This window comes from Lithobates pipiens, unplaced genomic scaffold (genome assembly GCF_037356315.1).
Source record: "Lithobates pipiens isolate NorthernLeopardFrog02 unplaced genomic scaffold, aLitPip1_a1.2 Scaffold_10, whole genome shotgun sequence".
Taxonomy (NCBI): Eukaryota; Metazoa; Chordata; class Amphibia; order Anura; family Ranidae; genus Lithobates; species Lithobates pipiens.
The window spans coordinates 142691217-142715380 of record NW_027507686.1 but is presented as its reverse complement, the minus strand read 5'-3'; the positions used below and the strand labels follow the sequence as shown (position 1 = coordinate 142715380).

Genomic DNA, 24164 nt, shown 5'->3' with positions numbered 1-24164 from the left:
CTCACTCGTTTTTTAACATTCTGTTTTTAAAATGAATGTAATTTCTGAATGAAAATCACATAGACTGTCTGAAAATTTCTTTGACTAAGCAGTTTTCTATTTCCAAATTTTCCCGTCACTGTGGTTGAAAATGAACGTCAATTTGACCCCACTAACGATTAGAAAATAGAACGTACGTTCTTAAAATTACATTTTTTTTTGAAGGAAGACATTGTTTTTAATTAAAAAAAGTTGATCCGAGTCTGATGATATTAACCAGATTCACCCTATAATAGTATATCTCTTCTATTATTCTCAGAGTGGATTAGATATTTTGCTCCCCAACCATATAGTTGGTTATTTATATTTACCACTGCATAGAGTAATAAAAAAATAAAAAATAAAAAAAAAATAAAAAAAAAAAAAATAAAAAAGCATTTTTTTTTTTTTTTTTAAGGTTATTAACCGATCGAAACAATCGGCCAACTAATCGATTATGAAAATAATCATTAGTTACAGCCCTAATCTTGAGTCACTAAAATAGAAAAAGTCAACCTGCAGCTATTCAGCCTTTCATTCTGTCCCCAATTACAAGCACTTTATCTCTCCTCTTCCCCAGCTGTAAGGGGAGGGGGTAGGATCAGCGCTGTAAATAGGACCATGCGATTGTGGTGATGACCAGTCACTGATCACGTTACCCAGACCTTCGGTCACTGTACCCGTGTGCCAAGCCAGCTAAGGACAGCTGGGTGCCCAGAGATTACTTGGTAGAACAACCACCTTACAACTATATCCAGTGTCATTTATAATCAGTACTGGGTAAATAAAGCACCATTGATCTTCTGTTTTAAAACATAACCTGGAAAAAACTAGGTTAAATTTGAACTTTGAGCTCTAAAACGAATATAGGCAGACAGGCAGGATTTTTAATGCAGAAGAGACATGCTTTGTATCTTATGCATTAAAGCTACTTACCTGCCTGTCCACCCTGTACAGCAAGCACAGTTCACTGCACAGATTCAGCAAAGCTGAATCTGAAGGAACTCCTGCACATGCGCAGGAGTGGCACCATCCCAGCCCGGCCAATGACAGTGGCCGGTGAGCGAGACACAGAAGCTGGCCACCTGAAGATGTAAGAGGTGAGTTTTGGGGATGACGTTGGATTCAAAGGGAGTATAGTGCCACTTTAAAGTATAATTAAAGTTGTAGTAAACAAACAAAAAATAAAATAAATTGGGCCCTATGCAGGTTTATGCTGTAATGTGCTAGTAGCACATGACGGACCTACCTGCAAATGGAGCCCTCCAGTGCAGCGCTGTCACAGCTCCACCAAAGTTTCTACCTTCACCCGGTCTTCATTTCAGGTTCGAAAGTTCCGGCCATTTGAATGGTCGGGGCCATGCATGGCACTCTGCAATACATGGCATATTGTGTGCCCTGAATGCAAAGCGTCACTTTGCATGCGCAAGTGGCTTCATCGGCTATTGCCAATGTGAATATCTCCTGCACATTTAGACAATATGAATGTAAGCTTACCTGTAAGTACAAGATATTCACTTCACTACCACTTTAACCCATTACTCCTCAGGTGGACAGCATATGACATCCTCGAGTTTAAGTGGTTAAATTTGAATGATGCCTGCAGCTGCAGGCATATATCAGGTATATTTTTCTGCCAGCAATTCCCTATCATGTAAAAATAATCATAGCAGCTGTTCAGCCGCATGATTGTTTTTACAGGCGGCAGGAGTGGAAAGTCGACCCCCCCCTTCTACCAGCTCACCCGTGCAATCGGCGAGCAAGAGAATGAATTGGCCAGCGGTGGCTGTTTACCATAGAGAATGCCACGGATCAGATGGTCCCCGGCAGTCTCTATGACCTTCAGAGGCCAGGCGCGACTTTATGGCGTCACCTCCCACCTCGTCAGATGTAAACACTGAGAAGAGTTTACATATTTACATACCAAGTGAGGAATTATCAAATACCATCAGATGTGAATACTGCCCGTTCTTCGGCTGGGAACCTGAGATCATGTTTGTAGGTTAGTGTGGAGATCTGGGGACTTATAAAACGTAGATTTCACTGTAAAGAGGACTGGTTATGTCCTATTACAAGGAATGTTTACATTCCTTGTAATAGTAAAAACTGTTAAAAAAAAAAAAAATTTTAAAAATAAAAAAATATTGTAAAGCACCCCCGTCTTCGCACGCAGAAGTGAATGCATACCTACGTTGTGCCCGCATATGTAAAAGGTTTTCAAACCACATGTTAGGTATCACCGTGAACGTTAGAGCAATAACTCGAGCCCAAGACCACCTCTGTAACTCTAAACAGGTAACCTGTAAAAAATGTTTAAAGCCTCGCCTTTGGAGATTTTTAAGTACCAAACTTTGACGCCATTCCACGAGAGTGTGCAATCTGAAAGTGTGACATGTTAGGTATAACATACAGAATAGGGCAAACTTTTTTTTTTTTTTTTTTTTTTTTTAATACAAACACACACACACACACACACACACACACACACACACACACACACACACACTTTGAATAAATGCTGCGAACATTACCGTGGGACATAAAAAGATGGAAAGAACCATTTTGTTCCCTAGGGTTTCTGCAGAAAAAAACAAAAAACCTCATATACAATGTTTGTGCTTCTGAGTAATTTTCTAGCAAAAAAAAAATAATAATACATTTTTACATGTAGGGGAGGAGTGGCAGAATAAGCCCGGCATGGAAATGGTTAAAGGAATTTAAAAAAAAAAATTTAGGGATAAAGTGGAGAGGGATTAGAACCCATGTCAGGATTTTATTGTGGTCTGTGTCTCCTTTATTTGTTCGTTTTTGTGTTATTACTGAAAGTTGAACTAAAATGTTGTGTTGTCTCCAAAACAGTAACAGAGGGGAAACCTTCCAATGGGGACACCAGCTCTAGTGACAGGCAGGGATTTCCTCTCACTTCCTGTTATGACTTTGGACATTAAGTGATGGGAGACCAATGCCAAAAATAAATAAATAACGAATGTGGTCATCACCTTTCCTTACTCTGTACAAAATGATAAAAGTTGTGCCCTCATTTCTGCTTCCACCTAATAGAATGTACATTTCTGGGGTCACGGAGCTATACCAATCAGAAGTGAAAGTTGGCAAGCCAGCTGAAGGGGGCGGGCCCTCATCTCCTAATAACATGCAGCTGCCACAAAACACACAGTGAACGAGGAGCTCCGCCCATTTTCCCGAGTTCCGCCCACTTTTTTCTATAAATCAAGCTTAATTTGTTAGTCAGCGATAACAGAGCAATCACATGTGTTGTTCCGAGTCGTTAATGTAGCGATCTGTAGTAGGTCACCCACAACATGTATGTGATCCTGACTCGGACAGACATAGCACCCCCTCCCGGACAATGGCCCCCTCCTCACACACACATGGACTCGGTAGAGCGCAGACATGACACCCAGGCAGGCGATGGATACAGAGCACTTACTTTCTGTAGAAGATCCTCGGCGTGCAGGGATTCCCCCTCCGCCGGATCCTCGGGCTCTGCTGCTTGTTTGACAGCGGGGGTAGGAGCATAGCCCGCCGCCTTAAATCTCCGAGCCCGGCTCTTCCCCATGATCACTAAGAAAGGGGCGGCTCCCACAACTCCGTACAACGTCATGGCAGCCTGACGCTTTTTTTTTTTCCTCGAAGAACTTTATCAACAATTGTAAAACATGTTACACCTACACATGGAGGGGGTAAGCGAATGAAAGATCTAGAATGGGAATGCTGACGTGCTAGCACTAGAATGTACAGATACACTATATGACCAAAATATGTTGACAACTCTTGTAATTGTTGAGATTGCGTGCACAAAGCCACGTCCATATAACATAGCTCCCAACTGTCCTTGATTTGGAGCAAAGTCCCTCACTCCTCATTTGTCTCTCATTTTGGTCTGATATATATATAGCATAGTTGGCAACTGTCCCGAATTTCCCGGGACATTCCCGGGGTTAGGACATTTGTCCCGAATTAATTTTGTCCCGGGAAATTCAGTTTGTCCCGGGAAATTGAATTTCCCGTTTTTTTGCCGCCGGCCGCTAGAGGTGGAATTTAAAGAGTTAGCGCAACCCACGTTTTATACAATTGTTAAATCTTGACTTTTTGGGTATCTATTTACTCATCTCAACCTCATGTCTCATATTTAAAAAAAAAAAAATAGGTATTATGTGGTATTTGTGTGCACTAAAATGCATTTAAGTGTGTTTTTTCCCTGAAAATTTGCATTTAATAAACAGCTGTATGAATATCGTGTGATGTAAAATATGGCAACCACCACCATTTAATTCTCTGGGGTTCCTGCTTTCAGAAAATATATCATAGTTGGCTATTATAAGTCATTTTTCTAGCTAAAAAACATGTTTATTGTAGCAAGTGTGCGAGACATGTCAAAACTGTCTCTGGCAGCGAAGGGTTAACAGTTTTACAAATTTTAATTTTTTTTAACAGTTAAAAAAAGTCATGTGACATGGCCATATCTATATTTAGATTGTTTGTCAGTTAGAGGGACAGTCCCTGATATACGTGAGCTCTGTTGTTCTGAGACACGTTGCTGATTATTTTATAACTGGCGCGTTTTCATAGTGACAGAAGTGCGATTAAGTCAGCGGATCTTTTGTTTATCAACTTAGGAGACCCGAATATGCAATCAAACATGGTTGCAGACTTACCAGCGGAAAACCAGCCCCCCGCACAGCCCAAAGCCCCTCGTAGAGGAGTGTGTAAGGGTATCAGGCGGGAGTTCAGGGCAGACACTATCTGCCCCTGTATTCACCTAAAACCCAGACAGGGACACAGAGAAGGTATGTAGGATTTTATTCAATTATAATGTAGGAAACTGGAGGGAATTCTATACTGGATACATTTTTATTATGCAAATATAATCTCAGCTCACTCCTTTACATGGCAGTTGGGTGATCTCAGATAGCAGTTGGCCAGCAGGAGTATGAATTAGGTGTGGGAGGAATGCCCACATCTCATTGGCTGCCCAATATGGAGAACAAACAACAGACTCATCACAATTTTGAATTGTAAAAGCAAAGTGTGTGTATATATATATGTGTGTGTGTGTGTGTGTGTGTATGTGTATATGTGTGTGTGTATATATATATATATATATTTTTTTTTTTTTTTGTCAGTTAAAAGCGAGCCCAGGTCATGTGACAGATAGAACTCTTCTGTATAACTAATGTAATAAAAACAGATACAGGGATCATTATTATTTAGAAAAATGATGATGGCAATGATCAAAAAAAAAAAAAAATTATATAATTAAAAAAATAAATAAATAAAGCCTTGCAGTCTTCATGTACACTGCTGCTGGTAAACAGACGTTTAGGATCACATGGGTGTTTTTTTTCTCAGCTGCCCCTGAACTCTCCTCTATGTTCTCTTATCAGTACATGTACACAGGGACCTTTAGGCCCCTTTCACGCTGGGGCGGTAAAGCGCTGCTATTTTTAGCGGCGCTTTACTGTTGTTCTAGCAGCGGTCTGCGGGCGAAAAAGGGTTAAAACTGCCCGCAAAGCGCCACTGCAGTGGCGCTTTGCCGGCGGTATAGCCGCGCTGTCCCATTGATTTCAATGGTTAGGAGCGGTTTAAGAGCGGTGAATACACCGCTCCTTCACTGCTCCAACGATGCAGCTAGCAGGACTTTTTTCACCTTCCTGCTAGCGCACCACTCCAGTGTGAAAGCCCTCCGGCCTGAAAACTGCCCCAGTGTGAAAGGGGCCTTATAGTGATTTCTAGGCAGTTCAGTTTTAGAAGTATTTATTGGAAAGCAAAAAATAATAATATGTATTCAGGACGGATGTTCAGAGGAATTTGAAAACGCCAAATGCCGTAACAGTCTGTAATCGTGGTAACTCGCATTTAGCCAAGTTTCGTTTACAGGTGTTTTTAATGGAGATACATTTTTGACCATTTAAAAAAAAAAGAAAAAAAAAGTAATTTAATAAAAAGGAGCCTCTACACGCAAGCATGGTAAAACTGACATTTTTAAATGTTGGTTACTATATATATATATATATATATATATATATATATATATATATATATATATTATATATACACACACTGTAAAGGCCCATCCAGCATGTGTGATGTGTGTAATATATGGAGATAGATATGGATGATATATATATATATATATATATTAGTTCAAATCGCACCCTTGCTGCATAACTAATGTAATAATATAGAGAATAAATAAATAAATACAGAATACTGGGATCATTATTATTTAGGATTTAGCAGAATGATGACATTGAGTTGAGAGGAAGCATCATTACAAAACAAGGACTACTAAACAGGCAGCGCAGGCTGCATACATAATAAACCACAATGGGCTCCCCCTGTAGAAGATCAGTGGTCTTTGGCACCGAGATCTCAGCCCAGTGAGATATCACATTAGGATTGGTATCTCTTGGTAGAAATCATGACATTTGGGGGGTGAATAGCTCTTAGGGACGTTATGTGGGCTTTTTAAAGCACTTTACAGTACACTTGTTCTGGCACAGAAAGCCAAGAGCTGAGAATGAACTCCCGGGGGGAGGGGTGTCTATGTATATATAGAAGCTATAAATGCACAATAAGAAAATATATTTTAATGTCTAAAGATTTGTATATTATAAAACAGAAAGAATTTAAAAAAATTTTTTCTCTCTCCAGGAGAATATGATCCATCATCTCCCAGTGTTACCACCCCCACCTTGGAGGGGGAGGACAACCCACTGGTTCCATCCACCAGTGACAGAGAGCCAATAACACCGGCTATGACTGTGGAAGACCAACCAAGTGCAGTCTCCCCATCTACCATTGAGGGTGAGCAAACTGCACTGGTTCCATCCACCGGTGACAACGAGGCAACACCGGCTATGACTGAGGAGGACCAACCAAGTGCAGTCTCCCGATCTACCATTGAGGGTGAGCAAACTGCACTGGTTTCATCCACCAGTGACAATGAGGCAACACCGGCTATGACTGTGGAGGACCTACCAAGTGCCGTCTCCCCATCTACCATTGAGGGCAAGCAAACTGCACTGGTTTCATCCACCAGTGACAACGAGGAAACTCTGGCTATGACTGTGGAGGACCAACCAAGTGCAGTCTCCCCATCTACCATTGAGGGTGAGCAAACTGCACTGGTTTCATCCACCAGTGACGAGGCAACTCTGGCTATAACTGTGGAGGACCAACCAAGTACAGTCTCCTCATCTACAATTGAGGGTGAGCAAACTGCACTGGTTCCATCCACCAGTGAGATTAAACTGGATACAGTTAATGAGAACCAGCAAAATTCACTCACTCCTTCTAATGGTGAGGTTGAAAACAAATTTTGGGCATCATTTGCCAACTTCATAAAGCAACAACAACCTCCAAAGTGCAAAATAAGTAAGTCATCACCTTTGGTCCCTTCATATCTTGGAGACAAAATGTCTGGGCAGAGTCCACCTTCATCCATCCCCACCATGAACAAGAAGACATCTGAACTGGTCCCATCCTGCAGTATCAGGAAAGTATATGCTGAAACCTTCACCTTCCATAAGGAACTTGGAGAGGGGAGCTTTGGGAAAGTGGTGTTGGCCACCCATCCAGCCACTGACCAAAAGCTGGCAGTGAAGTTCATCTCAAAGAGAAAACTACTGAGATTTGGACCCTACATGGCACTCACAGAAAGATGGATTCTGGAAGAAGGCAGAGAGTGCCCATACATCACCCATATTTATGGATCTTTCCAAACAAACGTAAGTCTTTTAATCTCCCAATTTCTTCTTCTCTTTCCTGTACTGCGCTCCACTATTGATCCAGACCCCCTACAATAGTTATGCAAATGGTGACTTTTTTGGGAGTCAAAACTTACACATGGCTAAGCATCCCCCTGCCCCATGAGATGACAGTGTTGAGACCTGTCATCTAGTCCTTCAGGCACTAAGTGCTGAATTAGAGGAGGCAGAAGAAAGCTTAACTTGTGTCCCACATCAGGTTCTTCTGAGGGCTCTGGCTGTAGATCAGGGCAATGCAGTAAAGGTGAAAGAAGAAGTCTTTAGAGTGCTTCCTACAAGGCTAGAGCTTAGTGATATAAACTGTACAGAGTAGAGGCTTTCCTTCAAGAAACCACATACTGAGAGGCCACCATTACTGACTTCAGACATTACTAATTGCCTGGCTATCTCTGGCCTTAAAACTTTGAGTCACTGAGTCAGAACACGTCTACAACTAGCAAGGCAGGAGAAGTCAGGACTCCTGATCGACATACATCTTCCAGGATGGGAAGCCAAAATATAGAAGTCATTGGGCCACCATAACAACCAGACAAAACTAGTATTGTGGTAAAGGTCTTCCAGCAATGGCGGTCTAATATTCTTCTCTGTCCAGGTTTCCTGAGTTCCTCCCCAGTAGGGATGAGCCAAACACCCCCCCGGTTCGGTTCGCACCAGAATTTTCGAACAGACCCCAAATTCGTACGAACTTTAGAACCCCATTGAAGTCTATGGGACTCGAACGTTTGAAATTAAAAGTGCTAATTTTAAAGGCTAATATGCAAGATACTGTCCTAAAAAGGGTTTGGGGACCTGACTCCTGCCCCAGGGGACATGGGTCAATGCCTAAAATGTTTTTAAAAATGGCAGTTTTGGCGGGAGCACTGATTTTAATGACGATTAAAGTGAAAAAAAAGTGAAATATTCCTTTAACCACTTGGGATCCGCGCTATTGCCGAATGACGGCATTAGCGCGGACCTAGATTGCCGGGACTACGTCTATTGACGTCGTCCCGGTTACGAGCGGCCTGCGCGCCCCCTGAGGGGCGCGCGTGGCGCGCTCTGTGATCGGCGAGTCCGTGAGACTCGCCTGATCACCGATCCGTGTAAGGGGTCGATCCCGACCCCTTATCACGTGATCAGCTGTCAGCCAATGACAGCTGATCATGTGATAAAACGGAGGAGTATTCCTCCTCGCGCTGACAGCGCGAGGAGAAAAAAAAAAAGCCGATCGCCGGCGGCCGTGTTCGGGACATCAGTCCCGATCACGGCCAGCAATAAAAGCGGACACCTGCCCCCTGCCAGTGCCCACCTGCCACCCGCAGTGCCATCCTGAAATAAAGTAAGTGCCCCCCTGTCAGTGCCACCCAGCAGTGCCCATAGTGCCCACAGTGCCACCCAGCAGTGCCCACAGTGCCACCCAGCAGTGCCCACAGTGCCACCCACAGTGCCACCCACAGTGCCACCCAAAATCTGCCTCAAAGGTGCTGCACCCCAGTGCCGCCCATCAGTGCCCAGCAGTGCCGCCCATCAGTGCCCAGCAGTGCCACCTATCAGAGCCACCTATCAGTGCCCATCAGTCCCATCTATCTGTGGTACCTATCAGTGCCCATCCGTGCCACCCATCCGTGCCACTTATCCGTGCCACCCATCCGTGCCATCTTATCTGTGCCCATCTTTGCCCATCAGTGCCGCCTTATCTGTGCCCATCGGTGCCGCCTTATCTGTGCCTATTAGTGCCGCCTTAACTATGCCTATCAGTGCCCACCAGTGCAGCCTATCAGTGCCCACCAATGCAGCCCATCAGTGCCCACCAATGCAGCCCATCAGTGCCCACCAATGCAGCCTATCAGTGCCGCCTAATCAGCGCACTTCAATGAAGGAGAAAAATGACCCGTTTGCAAAATTTTATAACAAACTATTAAAACATGATTTTTTTTTTTTTTTTTTTGCATCTTTTTTTGTTTGTTTAGCAAAAAATAAAACTCCGAGCTGTAACTAAATACCACCAAAAGAAAGCTCTATTTGTGGGAAAAAAATGATAAAAATTTCATTTGGGTACAGTGTTGTATGACCGCGTAATTGTCACTCAAAGTGCATCAGCGCTGAAAGCTGAAAATTGGTCTGGGACTGAGGGGGGTTTAAGTGCCCAGTAAGCAAGTGGTTAAATATGGTGCCTGGGGGGTGTCTGTAGTATGCCTGTGAAGTGCCACGTGTTTCCTGTGTTTAGAACAGTCCCTGCACAAAATGACATTAAACGGAAATAACATCATTTAAAACTGCTTGCGGTTTTAATGTTATATCTGGTTCCTGCAATATGGTTGAAAATCATTGAGAAAAATGGCATGGGTAGCCCTCCCTACCCATTACCAGCCCCTTTGGGTCTTGTACGCATATTAAGGGGAACCCCGTACCCATATTAAAAAAAGGAAATGCGTGTGGCCCCCAGGCCCTATATACTCAGAACAGCAGTATACAGGCGGTGCAAACAAGACAGGGACTGTGTAGGTTTGTTGTGTTAAGTTGAATCTGTTTGTAATTTTCAACTGGTACATTTTTAAAGTGTAGCTCCAGTCAAAAAAACAATTTTTAAGCTTTTTGGAAAACATAGGGAAGGGTTATCACCCCTGTATAATTTGTTTTGTCGTCCATCTTTTTTCATCTCACTTGCTGTTGTCTCCTTCCATTTGCAAGTAGGAGATGTTTGTAAGTTGGATGTTTGAAAGTAGGGGCCTGCCCTATATGCTCTGCAGAAATGGCGGAACAAGGTGTTGGTTTTGCCACAACATTGTAAGCCCTGAAAGTGACTCTTGGTGGGCGCTGGAGCGCCCTGCTGTGAACGATTATATTAAGAATTGTAATTACATGCCATTGTTGAACAGTGGTAGAAAAATTGACCTTTGGTGGTTGTGGTGTTGGTGCCACAACACTATAAGTCCTCACATTTACTCTGGGTGGGCACAGGAACGGGCCCTCCTGTGAAATATTATATCAAGAATTGTAATTGCATGTCCCTGTTAAACAGGGGCAGAAAAATTGGGCCTTAGGCACTGGTGCTGGTGCCACCACACTGCAACCTCTCCCATATACTCTAGTTTTATTGCAGGAATTAGCCCTGCTGCAAAGCATTGCATCAAAAATTGTAATTAAACGCCCCTGTTAAACGGGCAGAATAATTGGGCTGATGGCATCACCCAGAACCAGAAATGTTCTTCCAACATATCAGCGGAGGAGAAAGAGGATAGACAATCAACATAACAGGACAGTCACTCAGCATCAGCATAGGCAGTCTTGAAGGGATGTGATATTTCAAAAAAAATTATTCGGTTACATCAGCTTCAGGTGCTTGGTAGCTGTGGGTGATCCAAGACTGATTCATCTTGATGAAGGTCAGTCGATCAACTGATTCGGTGGACAGGCGCACACTGTGATCGGTAACAAAGCCACCAGCAGCACTGAAGGTGCGTTCCGAAAGAACGCTGGATGCAGGACAGGCCAGTAGCTCAATTGCATACTGTGCAAGCTCTGGCCAGTGATCCATCCTCAAGACCCAGTAAGCCAGAGGATTTTCGGTGCGAAAGGTGTCCAAGTCTGACCTTGCCCCTAGGTATTCCTGCACCATGTAAATCAGACGCTGGCGATGGTTGCTGGAACCGATCATACCTTGGGGCTGCGGACTAAAAAACTGTCTGAAAGCATCAGTCAGATGGCCACCTTCTCCACCGCTCCTTCTGACCGATGCCTCAGCAACACGTTGTCCAGGACCAGGAGTTTGTAACCTCCCAGTCTCTGGGAACGCGTTGCACAGACCTTTCTGCAAGGCCGCCCGGAGATGTCTCATCCTCTGCTCCCTCTGCGATGGCAAGATAAGGTCGGCAACCTTACCCTTGTACCGTGGATCAAGGAGAGTGGCCAGCCAGTAATGGTCCCTGTCCTTGATCCGAAGAATACGAGGATCCTTCCGCAGGCTTTGCAGGATCAGGGAGGCCATGCAGCGTAGGTTAGCTGAGGCATTCGGTCCGGAGTCCTCTGGGTCACTAAGGGCAACATGATCCGCAGCTACCTCCTCCCAGCCACGTACAAGTCCACGTGTTTCTTGGGACTGTAAATCATCCCTACAAGACTGCTGCTGCTGATGCTGAGTGCCAGCCTCCACCTCCATGCTGACACAATCATCCTCCTCCTCCTCTTCCTCCTCCTCCTCATTCTCTTCCTGTGTGATGGGTGGCACAGCAGGGACACTGTCTGGATAAAGGGGGCCTTGAGAGGCAAGGAAGTCCTCCTCTTCCTGCCTCTGTTCTGCCTCAAGTGCCCTGTCCATTATTCCACGCAGCGTATGCTCCAAGAGGTGGACAAGAGGTACAGTGTCACTGATGCATGCACTGTCACTGCTCATCATCCTTGTGGCCTCCTCAAACGGTGACAGGACAGTGCATGCATCCCTGATCATGCCCCACTGGCGTGGTGAGAAAAAACCGAGCCCCCCTGACCCTGTCCTGGTGCCGTAGTCGCACAGGTACTCATTGATGGCCCTCTGCTGCGTGTGCAGCCGCTGCAGCATGGCCAACGTTGAGTTCCACCTGGTGGGCATGTCACATATAAGGCGGTTCTTGGGCAGGTTCAACTCCTTTTGGAGCTCAGCCAGCCGAGCACAGGCATTAAATGATCGGCGGAAATGCACACAGACTTTCCTGGCCTGCTTTAGGACATCCTGTAATGGTACCTGCCCAAGAACCGCTGCACCACCAGGTTAAGGACATGAGCTACACAGGGCACATGGGTCAGTTGTCCCTGTCGGAGGGCGGAGAGTAGGTTGGTGCCATTGTCACAAACCACCATTCCTGGCTTAAGCTGGCCTGGCGTCAACCACCTCTCGGCCTGCCCCTGCAGAGCTGACAAAACATCCGCCCCAGTGTGGCTCCTGTCCCCCAAACAAACCAGCGCAAGCACGGCATGGCATCGTTTTGCCTGCGTACTTGCGTAGCCCCTGGAACGCCTACGGAGCATTGCTGGTTCTGAGGACAGAGAACTGGAAGAGGCCATGGAGGAAGAAGAAGAGGAGCGGGTGGAGGAGAGAGGTGTGTCACAACCAATAGTAGCATTTTGGAGGCGTGGTGGCGGAACAACCTCCAACACTACTGCACCTTGTCCTGCATCCTTCCCAGCTGCCAGAAGAGTGACCCAATGGGCCGTGAAAGACAGGCAACGTCCCTGTCCATGCCTGCTGGACCATGAGTCAGCGGTAATATGCACCTTACCGCGGACCGCCCTGTCCAGCGAGGCAAGGACATTGCCTTCCACATGCCGGTAGAGAGCCGGAATCGCCTTCCATGAGAAAAAGTGGCGTTTGGGGACCTGCCACTGAGGAACCGCACATTGTAAAAACTCACGGAAGGGGGCCGAGTCTACCAACTGAAAAGGCAGCAGTTGAAGTGCTAGCAATTTAGCCAAGCTAGCATTCAACCGCTGGGCATGTGGATGGCTGGGAGTGAACTTCTTTCGCCGGTCCAGCAGCTGGGGCAGGGACATTTGCCTGCTATAATCGGACGTGGGTGTACTGCTAGCAGAGTGCCCGGAAGCACTTGGCTGTGACACACCTAATTCTACACCTTCATTCCTCTCAGAGCAGGTTTCAGAGAGGACTGAAGGTCTAGTGGGGTTGGAGATGCCAGCTGATGAGGAGCAAGGAGAGGTCCGCTTTGTTCTTTGGTGTGGGTCTTTGAGGTACGCTTGCCAACGAGCTGCATGGCAGGTCAACATATGTTTGGTCAAGCATGTGGTGCCCAAGCGGCTGATGTTTTGGCCACGCAAGATACGCTTGAGACATATGTTGCAAATAGCAGCGGTGCGATCTGATGCACTCGTCTCAAAAAAGGCCCACACCAAAGAACTTTTAGAATAACGCGCAGAGGCAGTGCCCTGCACAGGCGGAGCTCTGCGGTGTGATTCAATCGGTGTGCTGCCCCTAAGCTGGCCCCCGGAGGGCATCCTGCCTCATTGGACATGTGCCTCCTCCTCCTCCTCCTCCTCTCTCCTACCAGGCACCCACGTGGAGTCAGTGCCCTCATCATCCCCTCCCTCTTCATCGCTGTAGCAAACCTGGCAATATGCTGCAGCTTGTGGAACATGACTGCCAGATTGCTGTCCTTCTTGAGCATCCCCTCTCTCTGCATTCACGCTACTGCCTTCCTCTAGCTGAGTGTCATCATCAGTGCCTACAAAACACTGGGCATCCTCCTGGAGCATGTACCCAACACTGTGCTCAAAGAGTTCAGGAGGCTCCTCAGGAGGACGTGGTGGGTCTAGGGAAGGAGTCACTGATGATGACATTGAGAGGAGGGAAGACGATGCGTTGGCAGCTGCTTTGCTAGTACCCTGAGACTGGGTGAGAGAGGATGAGGAGGATGAAGAGGGCTTGGTCATCCACTCTACCAAGTCGTTGGCATGTTGCGGTTCAACATGTCCAGCTGCTGAAAAGGACAAGCGTGTCCCATGGCCACGTGCTGATGACAATGCACTGCGTCCACGACCAGCACTGTTGTCTCTAGACACAGAGCCTGCTTGCCCTCTTTTATCGGCTCGCGCCTGTCTGCCTCTCCTTGCTGGCCTTCCAGACATGGTAATGGCCTGAAGGGAGTTGGGTAAAACAGCAGTTGGGTAGTGTATATTGTGCTGGAGGCACACAACACCCACTAACTCCTGCAGATGCCTTTATTATAGAACACCAGAGATAAAGGGGTATACTGTAATGGAGTCACACAACACCCACTAAGCCCTGCAGATGGCTCTATTAGAGAACAGCAATAAAGGGTAGATACAGGTCTATATTGTGCTGGAGGCACAAAACACCCACTAACTCCTGCAGATGCCTTTATTATAGAACACCAGAGATAAAGGGGTATATACAGATGTATACTGTGCTGGAGGCACACACAACTTCCAATAACTCCTGCAGATGGCAAGTGGGCTCAAATAGAGAACAGCTATGTAGGTGGATATAGCGGTGTGTACTGGGTACAGAGCACGCAGACAGCACGCACAAGCTTCTAACACTACTGACTGCAAGCTCTATTATAAAAGATAGATCACTAGCTATATAGGTGAGGTGAATATAGCGGTGTATACTGCGGTCAGGGCACGCAGACAACAACCACTACAGAAGAGCAAGATCGAAAATCGGCCGATAACGATCAGTGTATACTGTGTTGAAGGTACACAGAACACCCACTAACTGCTTCAGACGCCAACACACTACACAAGGCCGCCGCGCTGGCGGCCTTATATAGTGTGGGGCGTGTACTACACAGCCTGAGCTATGATTGGCCACAGGCATCCTGCCTGTGGCCAATCATGGCTCTCCTCGCTGCTGGCGCTGTGATTGGCCAAGCATGCAGGGTCACAGTGCATGCTTGGCCAATCATGAGACAGCAATGCACTGCGATGACGCAGTGCATTGTGGGCCGGGAGCGCCACACGAATTTGGCGCAAACGGCCCATAACGTTCGGAATTCGCCGAACGGGTAAACAGCCGATGTTCGAGTCGAACGTATGTTCGACTCGAACACGAAGCTCATCCCTACTCCCCAGGAAGCATTTAGTAAAGATGCCACACTGCACTCTCTGCTGGTGTGCGTGTCTTCATATATTCCTTCACAAAGTGAAAACTTCAATTTCTATAACGTAACCTGTTTTTCCTATTTTCACAGAACCATCTGGCCTTTGTTATGGAGTACCTAAGTGGAGGAGATCTCTCCGACCTGATAAGAAATTCAGCTCCACTTCCTCTGGACACCTTAAGGTAAGTTTGATGTCGGGGTCACTTTGGAGTCGGGGGAGGCTGACCACTGAGAACAGGCAATGACCTATCCAGGCCCCTCCAGCTGATCCCATCCATCTATACCCCTATGTACTATAGGGAGAAGTCACTTTATCTTTACCATTAACTGGTGTGTGATGATTTTTGATGCTAATCCATGTATTTCTCTCCCCATCAGAAACCTAACAGCGGAAATTATTTGGGGCCTGCAATTCCTGCACGACAAAGATCATTCACAGAGATCTGAAGCCAGAAAACATTCTCTTAGACAACGCTGGCCACGCCAGAGTTGCTGATTTTGGATTGTCAGCGAAGGGAGTTACCGAGACTAAGAGAAGTAACGAACATACAGGGACACCAATCTACATGGCCCCAGAAGTAAGTATGCTCCCGATATCAGATTTAATTATAAAATGTATCAAGATATACCCATTATTATGGTTGGATATGGAGAAGAGATAAAGGGGTGCTCCACTTCCACTAAATAGAGAATGTCTCCACTGGTGCCCCGGTTGCTTTTAATGGGTTTCCAGGCTAGAACAATATCCCCAGCAAAAGCTGGGAAGTTCTGAGTCATGGAGCAGTGTTGGGGCTTCTTTGTAGGGGACATTGAGGCCGAGTGTAGATGGATTCATCTGCCTGGCCCATTTCACACATATGAATGGGGTAAAACCTCCAGTAACTGCTCACCCACTGTTTCCCTTCTCCTCTTTAACATGGGGAGCGCTTGTGAAAATTGAGCTATTGGGGTCAGTATACCTTCATCCACCTACTTTAAATGGGGCAATTAAAGGGCACCTCTAGGCAAAGCCCCAGAGTGTTTAATCCCTTTCTATTTTATCCAACATGTAAAAAAAAAAAGGGGGTTTTGACTATACATCCTGTTTAAGCCCCACCTCCAATATTCGCAAGCTCCACTTCAGTTTGATGCCGTTTCACTGCAATTTTAGTCATGCATGAGCTTTATATATCACATATGTCACTATGTTGTCATCTCTGTCCTCTGCCTGGTCTGACAATGTGCTCATCCCTCTTTCTCTTATGTTTCTACAGGTCTTGCAAAAAAATTCTCCTCCACTAGCAAAAGAGCTACAAGAAGATAGCTGAGGAGTCCGGCGAGAAGACCCCCGAAGACGGAAGACCCCCGGAGCTGTGCAATAAAATATTTTAACCCTGTGTTATGTTTTTTTTGTACTTTTTTTTTCACAGGTGAATGGGTAGGGGTACATTGTACCCCATACTCATTCACATAGGGTGGGGGGCCGGTATCCGGGGGTCCCCTTATTAAAGGGGGCTCCCGGATTCCGATAAGCCCCCCGCCCGCAGACCCCGACAACCAACGGCCAGGGTTGTCAGGAAGAGGCCCTTGTCCTCATCAACATGGGGACAAGGTGCTTTGGGGTGGGGTGGCCGCGCGGCCCCCCCTTCCCCAAGGCACCCCCCATGTTGAGGGCACGTGGCCTGGTACGGCTCAGGAGGGGGGGTGCTCGCTCGCTTCCCTTTCCTGGCCGGCCGGGTAGCGTGCTCGGACAAGGGTCTGTTGTGGACTTGGGGGGGACCCCCACGCTGATTTTTTTCGGCGTTGGGGTTCCCCTTTAAGTCCATACCAGGCGGCAGGGCCAGCGACGTCTCCGTCGCGGGCCCCGCCTACCTGGAGACCCGCTCGAAATGAGCGGACTTTCCTCCGCGTGTGTGGGCGAGTCCGTTCATTTCAAAAGTAGGGCGGATAGTATGGCGGACTTAGTCCGCCGTATTAGTCCGCTCAAAAAGTGCCGTGTGTGGGCAAGTCCGTTCATTCGAAAGTATGACGGACTGTCCGTCGGATTGTCTGACGGACTAAGTTGGCCAGACAGTCCGCCACGTGTGTACGCGGCTTGAATCTGAACCAGTAAGTATACAGATAATAGAGTCCAAAGACATTGGACGGGGAGGGGAGATTTTCAGCAGCAGGCTCTTCACCATCTAAGACATTTGCTTTAAACAGACTTTTCAGACCTGTCTATGAATTTGTGATCACTATATAATCATACGGTAGGGTCTGATTGATTTCTGTTCATTATTGGAGATAATTATTGTGTATGTTATCTGACCACTAGAGGGAGCTAGGGTGGAAGGAGCCTACTTGGTGAAATCTGCTGCACTTTGGGGGTGGGGTTCACCATACTTTGTTACCATTCTCTGTATCAATTAGAAGCAGTAATGAATGTCTTTTTCTCTTTCTAGATTTGTGAGGAACCATCAAATAACAGCATGCCATTGAATGAATTTATCAACTACTTGGACTGGGAGGCTCCAATATCACCATATGAGCAGGAGTATTTCACAGGATTTTCATTCATGAGCAACAGTCTGAAGATGACACCAATGGACTTATTTTCACCTCCACCATTATCGCCAGAGAAGAAGCCTCATTTTGCTGACTGTAGTGATGACAGTGAGTGTCAGAAGGAGGAACCAATTGACTGGTCTCCAATATTACCACTGAACATCCATGGACCAGTACCGAATCCAATGGAGAACCATTATAAGGCGGCTCTTCAACAATTGGCAGAGCAAATGGTCTCTCTTCAGCCATCACCAGCAGTCAGACAGGAGAATCTCTTCACACTCTAGCCAATGGATTATGAGGAGGCTCATATGAACCTAAAAGAGCCAGAGAAGCAGAATTATATCGATGACTTTGGCTACCAGTTTCAGCAGCCACCACAGGACTTCTTCCCAGCGGCATACTGCCAGAAAAATGTGTTTACACCGTGGCCGATGTACCATGAAGAGGCTCATAACAATGTCATAGAGCCAGGGGAGAAGAATTATATCTATGACTTTGGCTACCAGATTCAGCAGCCACCACAGGACTTCTTCCCAACGGCATACTGCCAGGAGAATGCGTTTACACCGTGGGCGATGTACCATGAAGAGGCTCATAACAACGTCATAGAGCCAGGGGAGCAGAATTATATCTGACTTTGGCTACCAGATTCAGCAGCCACCACAGGACTTCTTCCCAACAGCATACTGCCAGGAGAATGTGTTCACACCGTGGCCGATGTACCATGAAGAGCCTCATAACAACATCATAGAGCCAGGGGAGCAGAATTATATCTATGACTTTGGCTACCAGATTCAGCAGCCACCACAGGACTTCTTCCCAATGGCATACTGCCAGGAGAATGTGTTTACACCGTGGCCGCTGTACCATGAAGAGGCTCATAACAACGTCATAGAGCCAGGGGAGCAGAATTATATCTATGACTTTGGCTACCAAATTCAGCAGCCACCACAGGACTTCTTCCCAACAGCATACTGCAAGGAGAATGTGTTTACACCGTGGCCGATGTACCATGAAGAGCCTCATAACAACATCATAGAGCCAGGGGAGCAGAATTATATCTATGACTTTGGCTACCAGATTCAGCAGCCACCACAGGACTTCTTCCCAATGGCATACTGCCAGGAGAATGTGTTTACACCGTGGCCGATGTACCATGTATCATCTTCATGGATATAATATATCATAGATTTAATTCTGCTCCCCTGGCTCTATGACTTGGTTATGAGGCTCTTCATGGTACATTGGCCACGGTGTGAACACATTCATTCATAACAACTTCATAGAGCCAGGGGAGTAGAATTATATCTATGACTTTGGCTACCAGATTCAGCAGCCACCACAGGACTTCTTCCCAATGGCATACTGCCAGGAGAATCTGATTACACCATGGCCGATGTACCATGAATAGCCTCATAACAACGTCATAGAGCCAGAGGCGCAGCAACACTTATGTGACATATTTCTACCATCAGAGAGACAGGACAATGGACTTTACAGCCTGGCCCATGTATTATGAGGAGGCTCATGTCAACATCATAGAGCCTAATGTTCAGTTTTTCCCAATTGCCTTCGTCTAGTGCACACCCCTTCAGACTGGGCGCACATGGGCCAGTTTTTATCAGTGTGCTTTTCTTATATTCGTGTGCTTTTCTTATATTCGTGTGTGTTTCTTATATTCGGTGTGCTTTTCTTATATTCGGTGTGCGTTTCTTATATTCGTGTGTGTTTCTTATATTCTTGTGCTTTTCTTATATTGGCGTGCGTTTCTTATATTCGGTGTGCGGTTCTTATATCCGTGTGCTTTTCTTATATCTGTGTGCTTTTCTTATATTCGGTATGCGTTTCTTATATTCGGGCAGCACAGTGGTGTAGTGGTTAGCACTTTCGCCTAGCAGTAAAAAGGGTCACTGGTTCAAATCCCAACCATGACACTACCTGCTCGAAGTTTGCATGTTCTCCCTGTGCCTGCGTGGGTTTCCTTCGGGTACTCCGGTTTCCTCCCACACTCCAAAGACATGCTGGTAGGTTAATTGGTGATATCCTTGAAATCCTTGATGGTAGGAACTGATGTGAGTGTGTACTCACCCAGGATGAACTAGTGTCTTTATTCAACCTTACTAATTATGTAACTATGAGAGCCCATCACCATAAACACTGGTCCCTGAAAGCTGTGAAGTGAATATGCCAAGCACACCAGAAGAAATGTTTGACCAAAGCAAACCTGTGCAGGAGTCAGAACAAGAGGGTGGAACTCATATCGCCTAACTCAAGTTCCCCACCAGATCCTGCTGAACTGCCTGAAGTCAGAAGATCCACTCAGACTAAAAGGGAATACCACCCCACAAGCTGTTATACACTGTCAAAACACACAGCATACTTGAACCAACATCCTGGGAAGACATAGAAAAACATGAAGCAGACCCCACGTCTCTACTCCAGGAATCAAGAAGACAGATGAATATACATCCTTATCTATGTTATCCAGCATCTGACCCGGGTTTGATTCCCGGCCAACGCAATTGCCAAGATGGCTGCCTCAACTGCTAACTGCTTTGTGTCTCCAGGGAGAAATCTGCTGTGCAAATTGGAATAAAATGTAAACCAAAAGGAATGCGTTTATGTATGGATTTTATTAAGCACTTTTGAATAATATATTTTTTGTACAATATGATTGTTTTGTATTCTCATTTACAGCCAGGAGGTGGAGCACTCAGCTCCTTTTCAAGTATTTTCTAGGCTATCCTAAGCACCTTGGCTGAAAAAAAGCCTGCTGTTTACTATATAGCTCAATAGCTCTCTCTGACCCTCCCTGTAACCACAATACCATCCCTCCCTATATCCCCAAGAATAACCGCCCCTGTAACTCCAATACTATCCCTCCCTATATTCCCAACACTATCCCTCCCAGTAACCCCAATACTATCCCTCCCTATATCCCCAATACTATACCTCTCTATATCCCCAAGAACATCCTTCACTGTAACCCCAATACTATCCCTCCCTATATCCCCAAGAATAACCCTCCATGTAATCCCAGTACTAACCCTCCCTATATCCCCAAGAATAAACCTCCCTGTAACCCCAATACTAACCCTCCCTATTTCCCCTATAATAACCCTCTCTTTAACCCCAATACTAACCCTCCCTATATCCCCAAGAATAACTCTCCCTGTAACCCCAATACTATCCCTTCCTATATCCCCAAGAATAACCTTTTCTGTAACCCTAATACTAACCCTCCCTATACCCCTAAGAATAACCCTCCCTGTAACCCCAATACTAACCCTCCCTATATCCCCAAGAATAACCCTCCCTGTAACCTCAATACTAACCCTCCCTATATCCCCAAGAATAACCCTCCCTGTAACCCCAATACTATCCCTCCCTATATCCCCAACAATAACCCCCCCTGTAACCCCAATACTATCCCTCCCTATATCCCCAAGAATAACCCCCCCTGTAACCCCAATACTAACCCTTCCTATATCCCCAAGAATAATCTTCCATGTAACCCTAATACTAACCCTCCCTATACCCCTAAGAATAACCCTCCCTGTAACCCCAATACTAACCCTCCCTATATCCCCAAGAATAACCCTCCTTGTAAACCCAATTCTAACCCTCTCTATATCCCCAAGAATACCCCCCTGTAACCCCAAGAATAACCCTCTCTGTAACCCCAATACTATCCCTTCCTATATCCCCAAGAATAACCCTCCCTGTAACCCTAATACTAATCCCCCCCCTATAGCCCCAAGAGTAACCCTCCCTGTAACTGAACCCATTGAATCTAGTGAGAAGGGGGGGGGTTGAGCCCCGAGTTTGCCTTTAAAAAAGCTGGTCTGTAATGTCGGCATCTATAATGCCTCAGGTGCCCTAAAACACACCAATGGTCACATCATGAAGTGGAAGTTCTCTATGCTTGAAAAGAACTGTTTGGCGGCTCAAACTGTCTCATCTCTATATGGAGGATCCCATCCCACCACAGTGTTCTCTTCTGCCTCTGGCTCCCCAGGTATAAAATGCACAATCTACTTCATCTTGTCTTCCTAGGTAGTCCTGTTCCTCTCTCTCCACCTCTGTCCAATCACACATACATTATATTACCAAAAGTATTGGGACACCATTACACAAACTTTACGACCGGGCCATAGCCGAATGATGGCTACAGTGTGGTCGGATAATTCTGGGATGGCGCACAATGATGTCCCCCCAGAATCATGATCCCCACACACCCCCTGGGGTGCACGCACAAGAGTGTCCATGCTCGCCGTGTACTCGGGGCCCGATGTAGATCGGGGTAAATGGCTGCTGGGATTGGCTCTTTACCCCGATCCATGATGCTACGGGTACCTAGTACCCGCCCCTTTGCCATGTGATCACTCCATCCAGCGGATCCAGAGCGATCACTGTCCACGAACCGGTGTCATGTCCAGTTCTCTCCTCTCCTCACCCTGATTGTGTGAGCAGAGGAGGGAGAAGCTGCAACTTGAGGCTGCTTGATTTTTTTTTGCATGTATTCCAAGTGCCCATCTGTGCTCCAGCAGTGCAACATCAGTGCCCATCTGTGTCCCATCAGTGTCATATCAGTAACCAGCTGTGCCACATCAGTACCCAGCCATGCCACATTTGTGTCCAGCCATGTGCTACAGTGACCCAGCAGTGCAGATCTGTGCCTCAGCAGTGCCACACCTGTGCCAAAGCAGTGCCATATCAATACCCAGCCATGCCACATTTGTGCCAGGCAATGCTCTACAGTGCACATCTGTACCCATCAGTGCACATATGTGCCCCAGCAGTGTCACATCAGTACCCAACAGTGCCCCAACTGTGCCCAGCACTGCCCCAGCAGTGTCACATCTGTACCCAGCAGTGCCCTACAGTACTACATTAGTGCCCCATCAGTGCCACATCCGTGCTCTATAGTGCCTCATCAGTGTCAATACAGTGCATATCAGTAAGTGGACCCTCATCAGCGCCCATCAGTGTAGTAAAAATGTGTAAAAAATGTGTTTTCATTTTCTTTCCACATTTTTTCCGTGTGTTCAAAAGACTCATTATGCCTCATAGAATATAAGTTGGGATTTCTTTCCAAAATGGGGTCTAAGTTGGGATTTCTTTTCAAAATGGGGTCATTTTGTGGGCGTTTCCATTGTCCTGATGCTCCAGGGCCTTCAAACGTGTGATAGGTTGTCAGCAAATTAGGTGTGTAATTTATGTCCCTAGAACACCTGAAGGTGCTCCCTGTATGTTGGGCCTCTGTATGTGGCCAGGATTAGGGATGAGCTTCGCGTCGAACTCATGTTCGACACGAACATTGCCTGTTCGCTGAACAGCAAACAATTTGGGGTGTTCACAGCAAATTCAAAAAGCCGTGGAACACCCTGTAAAAGTCTACGGGAGAAATCTAAAGTGCTAAATTTAAAGGCTTATATGCAAGTTATTGTCATAAAAAGGGTTTGGAGATCTGGGTCCTGCCCCAGGGGACATGTATCAATGCAAACTTTTAAAAACTGCCGTTTTTTCGGGAGCAGTGATTTTAATAATGCTTAAAGTGAAAACAATAAAAGTGTAATATTCCTTTAAATTTCGTACCTGGGGATGTCTATAGTATGCCTGTAAAGGGGCGCATGTTTCCCGTGCTTAGAACTGTCCCTGCACAAAGTGTAATTTCTGCAGGAAAAAAAAGTAATTTAAAAGCACTCGTGGCTATAATGAATTGTCGGCTCCCCGTAATACAGAAAACAGTCAATGAAAGTCATTGATAAAAAATAAATAAATAAAAAAGTGTGGGGTTCCCCCCAAATTCAATTACCAGACTCTTCAGGTCTGGTATGGCTATTAAGGGGAACTCCACTCCAAAAAAAAAAAATGGCATGGAGTCCCCCCCCCAAAAATCTATACCAGACCCTTTATCCGAGCACACAACCTGGCAGGCCACAGGAAAAGAGGGGGGAACGAGAGCGCCCCCCCAAACCGTACCAGGCCACATGCCTTTAACATTGGGAGGATGCTTTGGGGGTCTGTGACCCCTTAAAAAGCACCATGTCCCCATGTTGCTGGGGACAAGGGCCTCATCCCCTCAACCTTGGCCAGTGGTTGTGGGGGTCTGCGGGGGGTGGCTTAAACCTGAAGGGTCTGCTATGGATATTTGGGGGAACCCCATGTCTTTTTAAAATTTGACACGGGGTTCCCTTTAATATCCATAACAGACCTGAAGGGCCTTGTAATT

At 46.2% G+C, this 24164-nt stretch overlaps 2 protein-coding genes across 2 annotated transcripts in view; one reads left to right on the top strand and one right to left on the bottom strand.

Moving 5' to 3' along the window:
• The window catches only part of HEATR3 (HEAT repeat containing 3), a 126909-nt gene extending 123254 nt beyond the window's left edge, over positions 1 to 3655 (bottom strand). Inside the window, exon 1 of the mRNA XM_077458350.1 lies at positions 3467 to 3655. Within this exon, the coding sequence (XP_077314476.1) occupies positions 3467 to 3640 (174 nt within the window). The 5' untranslated portion in view covers positions 3641 to 3655. The remainder of the gene's footprint in view (positions 1 to 3466) is intronic.
• LOC143934609 (uncharacterized) lies at positions 3617 to 20598 on the top strand. Its single transcript, XM_077458362.1, has 5 exons — positions 3617 to 3719; positions 6694 to 7769; positions 15491 to 15582; positions 15779 to 15978; positions 16654 to 20598. The coding sequence occupies exons 2-4, from the start codon at positions 6798 to 6800 to the stop codon at positions 15894 to 15896; spliced, it is 1182 nt and encodes a 393-aa protein (XP_077314488.1). The 5' UTR covers positions 3617 to 3719; positions 6694 to 6797; the 3' UTR covers positions 15897 to 15978; positions 16654 to 20598.
• Positions 20599 to 24164: the final 3566 nt, after the last annotated feature.